At 43.5% G+C, this 11,895-nt stretch overlaps 1 protein-coding gene across 1 annotated transcript; it reads right to left on the bottom strand.

The window, feature by feature from the left end:
• Positions 1-452: 452 nt before the first annotated feature.
• LOC134184558 (SCO-spondin-like) lies at positions 453-11,895 on the bottom strand. Its single transcript, XM_062652290.1, has 29 exons — positions 11,889-11,895; positions 11,751-11,816; positions 11,634-11,685; positions 11,404-11,544; positions 11,123-11,305; positions 10,802-10,966; positions 10,453-10,749; positions 10,147-10,311; positions 9,913-10,080; positions 9,676-9,846; positions 5,061-5,231; positions 4,815-4,988; positions 4,580-4,750; positions 4,336-4,509; positions 4,104-4,274; positions 3,901-4,026; positions 3,649-3,693; positions 3,403-3,579; positions 3,116-3,292; positions 2,696-3,052; positions 2,473-2,643; positions 2,135-2,305; positions 1,873-2,043; positions 1,626-1,796; positions 1,379-1,549; positions 1,129-1,299; positions 907-1,062; positions 739-841; positions 453-676 (listed from the first exon to the last, which is right to left on the bottom strand). Exons 1-29 carry the CDS (start codon positions 11,889-11,891, stop codon positions 622-624), a joined length of 4,494 nt encoding a protein of 1,497 aa, XP_062508274.1. The 5' UTR covers positions 11,892-11,895; the 3' UTR covers positions 453-621.

Genomic DNA, 11,895 nt, shown 5'->3' with positions numbered 1-11,895 from the left:
TAGAAAATAGGCATTCGGAATTCGATATAGTGAGGCACATTTTATTATATTTAGAAACGGTTTCATTTGACGAGTCTTCTGTCTAATAAAATACTATACCACAACAGTGCAGGTCAGTTTTATCAGGACCTTGCGCAAGATGCATTAGTGTCGGTTTTTTGTTCGACAGCAGGAAAATTGTATTCGTACGCGCGGTGGCCGATGCTCTAGACGAACAGAGCTACAAACACAACTGAGCTGTACAGGATTAAGCTGCTCACTTTATATTTTTAGGTCTAAAATTTTAATTTCTAATTATGTCTGCAATTTAGCAGGTAAACAAATAGATTTGTTAGCATCAACACACTCTTGACATTACTTGTGTCAAATAATAAGTGTGCAAATACATAGTTCGCCTACCAAATTGCATATACGTGTAATAGTCAAGAGCCTTTATCGCGAAGTACACCATATGAACTGGCTTTATCGAGTGTAGTTTTTTCTTCAACAGAACAACTACGTCACTTTCAATTTACAGCAGCGCGACAAATGCAATCATTGAAGAGACTGCAATAAATTGTTTGTCTTTTGTGCTCACAGTGATGCACGAGCCAAGTCAGCAGTCATTCAGCTGCGTGACTGTTAGCAAGATTTCGAAACGGAGGATTTTGGATAGTATCCGGTTGTATACCTCGTCCTACGTAATTTGAAATACGTGCATATTAAATATAGTCACAAATTTATAGTAGCAGGGCTTACCTATATCTGTAGCAGGTGCTCCAATACCAGAATCCACACGAAACAGTATAGGAGCTACTATAAGAAACTTGTTTGCTGGCCTTGCTGTACGTGAAGCATTGCCCTAGAGATAATCAATTAATAAGATAAAATACGCCATTCTTGTAGACTTGATACGCAAACACTTACTGTTGCAGCAATACTTAGTCGAATAGGATAATCCGCTGCAGCTTCCACCACACGAAGGAGAAGGATTAGTACATGTGCGCCTCCTGATTCGCGTACTTTTACCGCACGTAGCTCTACAAGTCGACCACGACGACCAACCAGACCATCCGCCGTGAACTGTTTCGACAAAGGTTAATGAGTGGCAAGGACAAATATAACCAGTTAGACAGCAGATACACTTACCAGGACAACAGCGAAGGTAACAAGATTTTGTAGATCTTGAAACTCCACTGCACGAACTGCCGCCACAGCTCGCTGACGGATTGTTACAATATCTTTGTCTAGTGAGTTGTCCATTACCACATCGTGCTGAACACGAAGACCATGAAGACCAACTTCCCCAACCACCTCTCACTGATTCGACACAAGATCAACGAGTTGGCAAGAAACAACACGACTTTAGATTGTATGGGCTGAGCGGGTATACACTTACCAGGACAACAGCGAAGGTAACAAGATTTTGTAGATCTTGAAATTCCACTGCACGAACTGCCGCCACAGCTCGCTGACGGATTGTTGCAATATCTTTGTCTAGTGAGTTGTCCATAACCACATCGCGCTGAACACGAAGACCATGAAGACCAACTTCCCCAACCACCTCGCACTGATTTGACAAAAGTTGCAACGAATGACAAGAAATGACGCGCAAATTAACTAGTTAATTGAGCAAGCGCACTTACCAGGACAACAGCCAGCGTAGCAAGATCCTGTGGTTACTGAAGATCCACTGCACGAACTGCCGCCACAGCGCGGTGACGGACTGCTGCATGATCTTCGTCTAGTGCGACTTCCATAACTACACGACGTTGAGCACGACGACCACGAATACCAGCTGCTCCAACCACCTCGTACTGTTTCAACAGAAGGTCAGAGCAGAAATCAACACGACTATACAGTTGCACAAACTAGTTAAGCAGTCAATCTTACCAGGGCAACAACCAGCGTAGCACGATTTTGTCGATCTTGAAGATCCGCTGCACGAACTACCACCACAGCTCGGTGACGGACTGTTGCATTCTCTCCCAATAGAGCTTGTTCCGTAACCGCACCAAGCAGAGCATGAAGACCAGGACGACCAACTTCCCCAACCACCTCGTACTGTTTTGACAAATATCAAATTCACAGCGAATAGCAAAGTTTAAAGCGTCGAATTAGATTGAAAACTGGTTAAATAGTTATATAAACTTACAAGGGCAACAACCAGCGTAGCACGATTTTGTCAATTTTAAAGATCCGCTGCACGAACTACCACCACAGCTTGGTGACGGACTGTTGCATTCTCTCTCTCTAGTGCTTGTTCCATAACTACACGACGTTGAGCATGAAGACCACAAAGTCCAAAGGTTCCAGCCACCGTCAACTGTAAATAAACAAACAATACTACGGTCCTTGTATATACTTTATACTGTGTTAAAAGGACGTATTAAAGCACAAATAAATACACACCACACACGTGCTTAGAGAATTTGCTCCGACAAAAGCATATATAACGTGCTAGCCACGTTCAAAAATCAATTGTAGTGTTACCTGGACAGCAAACGTCATTGCATTTCTCGTTTTCCACAACATTTCCTGAACAGCTTGAGCCTCCAAACTGGGGTGTTGGGTTAGTACAGAGTCGATTTCGGAAACGAGTGCCGCCCTCACAAGTTACTGAACAAACCGACCAATGCGACCAGCTACTCCAACTACCGTTTACTATACAAAACACTCAAAAACACGAATAATAAAAACAGCATTTTCGACTCACTCGGGCATCTAGGTGCGATACAAAGGCGTGCTTCGACTTTTTCACCCGGACACTTCTTTCCTTTACAATACGGACGGGGATTCGAGCATTTCCGGCGTCTCATTTCCATTCCTCTTTCACCATCGTAGCTTCTGCAGGCCAAGTCGCAAACTGTCCAAGAATTCCAATTCGACCATCCACCGTCAACGGCACAGCATTCTTTGTTGCAACTGATTGTTTCGATATCGTGACCAACGCAGTAGCGACCATTGTTCCAAGGCCTAGGATTATCGCAGCGTCTGAATTTTGTTTGCTGACCTCCACCGCACGTTTTCGTGCATTGCGTAAAATTACTCCATTCACTCCAACTGCCGTTTACTAGATGATAACAAAGAAAAACCGTTAGGTTAATGATAACAAAGTAAAACTCGTCTACTTTACCTGGACACAACAAACCACCACAGGGTCTCGTATCTGTGCCATTTCCGGAGCAAAGACGCCCGTTATAGGCAGGAACTGGTGAGTCGCATTCTCTTCTCCGTTTCTGAATTGAGTCTTCACAATTTTCTTGAATGCAAGAAGGCATCCACTCACCCCATGTACCCCAGTGACCGTGCACTATAGTAAATGAAACGTAACATTTCAATTAATTTTCTGTTCACTGTACATTTTCAACAAAACGCCTATTGTTTGAAATCTAGAGTGTGTCGTTTCTCGAAAATATATACCTGGGCATTTCTGTGTATTGCACGGCTCTTCCTCCGCTGCAGTAGACGGATCATCACACGATTTACCACCGAAATTGGGTGCGGGATTGTTGCAAGATCTAGTTCGAGAACGTCTTCCGCCTTTACAACTTTCACTACAGTCACTCCACGCGTTCCAGTTTCCCCAGTTGCCGTTAACTATGCATTATAAGAAAACTAGTAGGTCTTCGAAACGTTAGCTAAAATACATTTTAGGCACAATCAAACCTGGACAGTTTACATAGGCGCATTCTTGAATATCCACGTTTGGGCCTATTACAACACAAATGACGCAAACACAGCAATGACCGTCACGTTGCTGCAAATAGAGTAATTATCTTATACGCGTTTAGTTGCAAATACGTGTAGAAGTAGTCTTGCTCTCGTGTGTGTGTGTGTGTGTGTGTGTGTGTGTGTGTGTGTGTGTGTGTGTGTGTGTGTGTGTGTGTGTGTGTTTGTTTGCGCTACATGTTTACAAACCTGGACAACCAAGTCCTCCGTATCTTGGAAGGGGATTGGTGCATTGCCTGGTTCTGTTCTGTTTACCTCCTTCACATGTCAATGAACAGGAAGACCATATACTCCACCACGTCCACCCTCCATTGACTTTTCAAACATAGACAACGAGAAAATACATTTGGCTTGTTCTTTACCAAAACACTACAGAGATTTCCAGCACCTACCAGGGCACGGTTGTTTGTTGCATTCAGAAGTTTCTCGAGCTACTCCACTACAGTAAGAACCACCATGACGAGGTTGGGGATTATTGCATTCACGAAAACGTTCTTTTGTGCCACCCTCACAAGTTTTTGTGCAAGAAGAAAACGCTGACCACGGACTCCATCTACCGTCCACTATAGAAAACGTTTCAATATTACAATCGCTCTCACAAGGAGTATGCTGTGAATCTTTTACTTGGGCAATCTCTTGGACCAGGGCAAGGTTGCCATTCTGTTGCTAAGCCCGGACACTCGGTTCCATTATACCTCGGTTCAGGATCGTTACATACGCGTGAACGATTTCGTCCTCCTCTGTCACACGTTGTAGAGCAGTGACTCCATTCCGTCCAGTAGCTCCAACCACCATTCACTTAGTGTCAGCATTTATTAGCACAATTTAAAAAGGATATGTAAAATAATTGTTATTGGTTTATAATCACCTGGACATTGACGAGTGTTGCACGGCTTAGATTCGCGATCATCACCTGAACAGGGAAAGCCACCATGTTTCGGTGGTGGACTGTCGCATTTTCTTGTTCTCAAGTATCTCGAGCCTCCACATGATTTTGGACAATCCGTAAAGTCCGTCCAAGAGCTCCATCCACCGTTGACTGTTAGAATAGAAGAACGATCTCAACAGTGTGCTCATAACATTATAAGACAGTACGCTGTTACCTGGACATTTAGAAATTGAGCACGACATCGTCTCGGAGCTTGGTCCAGAGCAGAAAAGGCCACCGTTCTGTGGAGGAGGATCGTCACACTTTCGACTACGATTTTTGTGGTAACCTATACCACAATCAGGACATAAAGCACTCCATGAACTCCAAACGCTCCATATTCCGTCAACTAGATAATTACAAAAGCAAAAGACCGTCCATTTTAGATATTTGTTGCGCTTCCTATTTCTAACAAAAATACCAGGACAAAGTTGTTCATTGCACGGTACAGTTTGCACTTCAAGTCCGGGACAATCTGCACCTCCATCACTAGGACTTGGCTTATCACACTTGCGAAACTGAAGCTGACTACCTCTTCCACAAGATTGAGTACAAGATTTGCTAACTGACCAGGCACTCCAACCCCCGTCCACTATAGCAACAAACATGAACAAAAAAACAAAGGCTACATACGTCTGACAAGCATGTTAACATAATTATGCCATACCAGGGCAATCAAGAAGTGTGCAGTCTTCTTACACAAGAAGTTTACAAAATTAGCTAACGCGCAGGTGCGTTACTTGGAGATTTGCATGTACCTGGACAGCTGACGTTTCGATTGCAAGCTTTACTCTGCTCGGAGCAAAATGCACGTTTGTCCTCAGGATCGCAGATTTCCTTTCTGGTTCGGACTCCAGAAGTGCCGCATGTGTGAGAACAAACACTCCAAGAGGTCCAATACGAAGTGTAATCGAGAGTAGGTATTGGAGTTTCTTCTGTTACATCTGCAACTACAGTTTGCCGTGAGTCTGGTTCGTGACAACAATGAATTACGTCAACTTTAAAGAGTCTAATCTTATCTCAAACTAGACAAGAATCTCACCACTGCAGTTTCCGCATGTACCATTAGACAGAGCCCCCCACGAATTGCCGTCGCTCACGTTACAGCACTCGTCAAATGATATCAGAGAGGCAGATGTAAAGTTGCCTTTCGCATAGTCACAGTTGAGAACATTAAAGCATATACCTGAAAAGTGTCATTTAGGTGTCTGATATCGTCTTAGATTACGTTTAGCTCATTTATTGTCATCCAATGATATAATTCTAAGTTCATACCCATTTCTTCTTGCTGGCGACGACTGCGGATTGGCTCGGCATGAATATTGCCCTGTACGCGCACAAAATCAATAAGACAATGAAGTCTAGCAACGTGTAGTGCAACGGGTAGTGAAACTTACTTTTACCTCACAACAAAGAACAAAGAAACAAATACAAAGCACTGCCAACAGAGAGCAAAACTTGGTAAGCACCTGCTTGGGTAATAAGAGGAAATACTACCCACTGTTAAAAAGAGAAAATTCATAGCAGTCATCTAAGCTTACCATTATTGCTAGCTCCTCTACCAGCTCTGTACTAACACTTTTGCCAAGGAGTCTGTATTTACACTGTTGCTGCACGTAAGGACATCAATTAATTAACTGACTTGGAGTGTTATCTGACACGATATTGTAAACATTGTTCTCTCAAAACGGCCCACAATATCGTTAGCATATTGTGATTATAATGGATAATGCTAATCAACGTGTATTCTTGCGCACATCGATTCTAACACCCACTTTCTTGCTTACTCCCATGGCTGCACGTCTGAATTTGAGATAGTGTACTGCGAGTTTCTGTACTGCACTGACACTCCAATAATTCCAGCTCAACACATGCGCATCTATTCTTCTATACAAGTATCTGCCCACTCTCACACACCCATTCGCCACTTCTAGTTCGCATTCACGGCACTATCTACACTCCGTCTACACATGCATCTCAATGACGTACTCATTCGGTGTAGAACCACACATCGGAAATTTACGACTGGAAATAGAATTCGAAGGCTACAAATAACGGCTAGCCGAAGACGTACCATACTATGGCGTGCAATTTTTGTCAAAATTAGGCAATGAGATGAGGCGATGAGACAATGAGATGAGGCGATAAGATCATGCGATGAGACCATGAGATGAGAGATGGGATGAAACGATGGGACAATGAGATGAGGCGATGAGGCGATGAGGCGATGAGACAATGAGATGAGGCGGTGAGACAATGAGATGAGGCGATGAGACAATGAGATGAGACGGTGAGACAATGAGATGAGGCGATGAGACAATGAGATGAGACGGTGAGACAATGAGATGAGGCGATGAGACCATGTGATGAGCCAATGCGATAAGACCTTGCGATGAAACCATGCAACGAGACCATGCGATGAGACCATGCACTGAGACCATTTAATGAGCCCATGCAATGAGACAATCCGATGAGACCATGCGATGAGGCGATGAGACCATGCGATGAGACCATGCGGTGAGACCATGCCTTACCTGGGCATCTAGGTGCGATACAAAGACGTGCTTCGACTTTTCACCCAGACACTTTTTTCCTTTACAATACGGACGGGGATCAGAGCATTTCCGTCGTCTCATTTCCATTCCTCTTTCACCATCGTAGCTTCTGCAGGCCAGGTTGCAATCTGTCCACGAATTCCAATTCGACCATCCACCGTCAACGGCACAGCATTCTTTGTTGCAACTGATTGTTTCGATATCGTGACCGATGCAGTAGCGACCATTGTTCCAAGGCCTAGGATTATCGCAGCGTCTGAATTTTGTTTGCTGACCTCCACCGCACGTTTTCGTGCATTGCGTATAACTACTCCATTCACTCCTACTGCCGTTCACTAGATAATAACAAAGTAAAACACTTAGGCTAATGATAACAAAGTAAAGCTCGTCTATTTTACCTGGACACAACAAACCACCACAGGGTCTTGTGTCTGTATCATTTCCGGAGCAAAGACGCCCGTTATAGGCAGGAGCTGGTGAGTCGCATTCTCTTCTCCGTTTCTGAATTGAGTCTTCACAATTGTCTTGAATGCAAGAAGGCATCCACTCACACAGCGTACCGCAGTGACCGTGCACTATAGTAAATGAAACGTAACATTTCAATTAATTTTCTGTTTACTTGCATATTTTCAACAAAACGCCTATTGTTTGAAATCTAGAGTGTGTCGTTTGTCAAACAAACCTGGGCATTTCTGTGTATTGCACGGCTCTTCCTCCAGTGCAGTAGACGGATCATCACACGATTTACCACCGAAGTTGGGTGCGGGATTGTTGCAAGATTTAGTTCGAGAACGTCTTCCGCCTTTACAACTCTTACTACAGTCACTCCACGCGTTCCAGTTTCCCCAGTTGCCGTTAACTATACATTAAGAAACTAGTAGGTCTTCGTAACGTTAGCTAAAATACATTTTAGGCACAATCAAACCTGGACAGTTTACATAGGCGCATTCTTGAATATCCACGTTTGGGCCTATCACAATACAAATGACGCAAAACAGCAATGACCGTCACGTTGCTGCAAATAGTGTGTATTATAATATACGCGTTTAGTTGCAAATACGTGTAGAAGTAGTCTCGCTCTCGTGTGTGTGTGTGTGTGTGTGTGTGTGTGTGTGTGTGTGTGTGTGTGTGTGTGTGTGTGTGTGTGTGTGTGTGTGTGTGTGTGTGTGTGTGTGTGTTCGCGCTACATGTTTACAAACCTGGACAACCAAGTCCTTCGTATCTTGGAAGGGGATTGGTGCATTGCCTGGTTCTGTTCTGTTTACCTCTTTCACATGTCAATAAACAGGAAGACCATATACTCCACCACGTTCACCCTCCATTGACTTTTCAAACATAGACAACGAGAAAATACATTTGGCTTGTTCTTTACCAAAACACTACAAAGATTTCCAGCACGTACCAGAGCACGGTTGTTTGTTGCATTCATAAGTGTCTCGAGCTACTCCACTACAGTAAGAACCACCATGACGAGGTTGGGGATTATTGCATTCACGAAAACGTTATTTTGTGCCACCCTCAAAACTTTTTGTGCAAGGAGAAAACGCTGACCACGGACTCCATCTACCGTCCACTATAGCAAACGTCTCAATATTACAATCGCTCTCACAAGGAGTATGTTGTGAATCTCTTACTTGGGCAATCTCTTGGACCAGGGCAAGGTTGCCATTCTGTTGCTGGGCCCGGGCACTCGGTTCCGTTATACCTCGGTTCAGGATTGTTACATACGTGTGAACGATTTCGTCCTCCTCTGTCACATGTTGTAGAGCAGTGACTCCATTCCGTCCAGTAGCTCCAACCACCATTCACTTAGCGTCAGCATTTATTAACACAATTTTAAAGATATGTAAAATAATTGTCATTGATTATAATCACCTGGACATTGACGAGTGTTGCACGGCTTAGATTCGCGATCATCACCTGAACAGGGAAGGCCACCATGATTCGGTGGTGGACTGTCGCATTTTCTTGTTCTCAAGTATCGCGAGCCTCCACATGATTTTGGACAATCCGTAAAGTCCGTCCAAGAGTTCCATCCACCGTTGATCGAGGAGGATCGTCACACTTTCTAGTACGATTTTTGTGATAACCCATACCACAATCAGGACATGAAGCACTCCATGAGCTCCAAACGCTCCATATTCCATCAACTAGATAATTACAAAGCACAAGACCGTCTATGTTGGATATTTGTTGCGCTTACTATTTGCATCAATACCAGGGCAAAGTTGTTCATTGCACGGTACAGTTTGCACTTCAAATCCGGGACAGTCTGCACCTCCATCACTGCACCTCCATCACTAGGACTTGGCTTATCACACTTGCGAAACTGGAGCTGACTACCCCTTCCACAAGATTGAGAACAAAGTTTGCTAACTGACCAGGCACTCCAATCCCCGTCCACTATAACAACAAACATAATTGACCAAAAAATAAAAAATATATACGTCTGACAAGCATGTTAACTTAATTATACCACACCAGGGCAATCAAGAAGTGCGCAGTCTTCTTCGTTTATTGCAAACCCACTGCAATTGCGTCCGTTGCACGACGGTGGAGGATTGTCGCCTTTCCTATTTCGATGTCGCCCGCCTGATCCACACGTTACACTACACTGTGACCAGCTCGCATATTGACTCCATTGGCCATGTACTAAACCAATACTCTTCAATGACTTGACTCGTTGCCGTTATAATTTTTTACTATCGGATACCTTACCTGGACAGCATTGTGTGTTGCATTGTTCATTTTTAATTCCTGGGCCAACGCAGTTATTGCCACCGTGTTGTGGTGGTGGGTTAGCACACTGTCGCGTGAGAGTGCGAATTCCGCCTTCGCATGATTTTGAACACGGATGTTCAATCCATTCAGTCCATTTACCGTGAACTGGCAAAACAAAACAAAAACGAGAATGCATATACAACATTGCGAATTGCTAGTAGAATAAACTACCTGGACAAGGAGGGTTTCTTTCGCACGTAGTTGTCTCACTCGCCACACCGACACAGTCTTTTCCGTTACTGGCTGGTTTTGGGTTGTCACAAGATCTTTGTCTTGACTGTTTACACGTGTCAGAACACGTCGACCAGTTATTCCAGCTTCCCCATTGGCCATCAACTATACGAATGCATTAAATGGTACATACAAAAAAACTATAAACGGGCAAGCTTGCAAGACAGAATAGTCCAATCACGAATGCACAATCAGTTCTAAAAATTAGCTTATACGCACACATGCATGCAGTACGTAGAGATATACCTGGACAGCTGACGTTCCGATTGCAATCTTCATATTCCTTGGAGCAAAATGCAAGTTTGCCTTTAGACCCGCATATTTTCTTTCTAGTTCTGACTCCGGTAAGGCCGCATGTGTGAGAACAAACACTCCAAGAAGCCCAATCAGTGATGTAATCGACAGCACCTGTTGAGGGTTCTGTTTCTAGGCCTGATGCTGAAAAGTCATAGAGAGGGGATTCTGTTCCTAGTTCTGGAATAGTAATGGATTGTGTAAAGTAATCGAAAGCATATGTTGGAGATTCTGTTTCTAGGCCTGATGCTGCAAAGAGTGAATAAATAATAATTCGCTGATGATTCGTAAAAGAAACTACCTAGACAAGAAGAATTTCTTTCGCACGTAGTCCTCTCGTTTGCTACACCGACACAGTCTTTTCCTTTAATGTCTGGTTCTGGGTTGTTACAGGATCTTTGTCTTGACTGTTCACACGTCTCAGAACACACCGACCAGTTACCCCAGCTTCCCCATTGTCCATCAACTACACGAATGCAGTAATCAAAGAGTATACATACATAACCGTAAAGTTTACTGCAATAAGCAAGCGTGTAAGACAAAATGATCAAATCGCGGAATACACAAGCAGTTTACAATATTAGCTAACGCGCAGGTGCGGTACTTGGAAATTTGCATGTACCTGGACAGCTGACGTTTCGATTGCAAGCTTCATTCTGCTCGGAGCAAATTGCAAGTTTGTCCTCAGGATCGCAGATTTCCTTTCTGGTTCTGACTCCGGAAGTGCCGCATGTGTGAGAACAAACACTCCAAGAAGTCCAATTCGAAATGTAACCGAGAGCAGGTATTGGAGATGCTGCTACATCTGCAAATACAGTTTGCCGTGAGTCTGGTTCGTGACAACAATGAATTTCGTCAAGTTTAAAGAGTCCAATTTTATCTCAAACTAGACAAGAATCTCACCATTGCAGTTTCCGCATGTACCATTAGACAGGGCCCACGAATTGCCGTCGCTCACGTTACAGCACTCGTCAAATGATATTAGAGAGTCAGTGATAAGTTTGCCTTTCTTATAGTCACAGTTGAGAACATTAAAGCATACACCTGCAAAGTGTCATTTAGGTGTCTTACATCGTCTTAGATTACGTTTAGCTCATTTATTGTCATTCAATAATATAATTGTAAGTTCATACCCTTTTCTTCTTGCTGGCGACGACTGCGGATAGGCTCGGCATAAGTCTTACCCTGTACGAACACAAAATCAATCAAGACAATCAAGTCTAGCAACGTGAAGTGCAACGTACTTTTACCTCACAACAAAAAACAAAGAAAGAAATACAAAGCACTGCCAACAGAGAGCAAAACTTGGTAAGCACCTGCTTGGACATTAAGAGGAAAGACTACCCACTGTTAAAAAGAGAAAATTTATCACAGTCATCTAAGCTTACCATTATT

The sequence above is a fragment of the Corticium candelabrum genome, chromosome 1, assembly GCF_963422355.1.
Source record: "Corticium candelabrum chromosome 1, ooCorCand1.1, whole genome shotgun sequence".
In the NCBI taxonomy this organism is placed as follows: Eukaryota; Metazoa; Porifera; class Homoscleromorpha; order Homosclerophorida; family Plakinidae; genus Corticium; species Corticium candelabrum.
Note: the sequence above shows the minus strand (reverse complement) of the source record. Positions and strands in the feature narration are given on the sequence as shown.

What these genes read in the sequence shown, in the direction of transcription:
- LOC134184558 (XM_062652290.1), bottom strand. An exon ending in CAACACACAATGCTGTCCAG is followed by an intron (nt 9,847 to 9,912) that starts GTAAGGTATCCG and finishes GTATTGGTTTAG; the next exon opens with TACATGGCCAATGGAGTCAA. An exon ending in AGCACCTGCTACAGATATAG is followed by an intron (nt 677 to 738) that starts GTAAGCCCTGCT and finishes CAAATTACGTAG; the next exon opens with GACGAGGTATACAACCGGAT.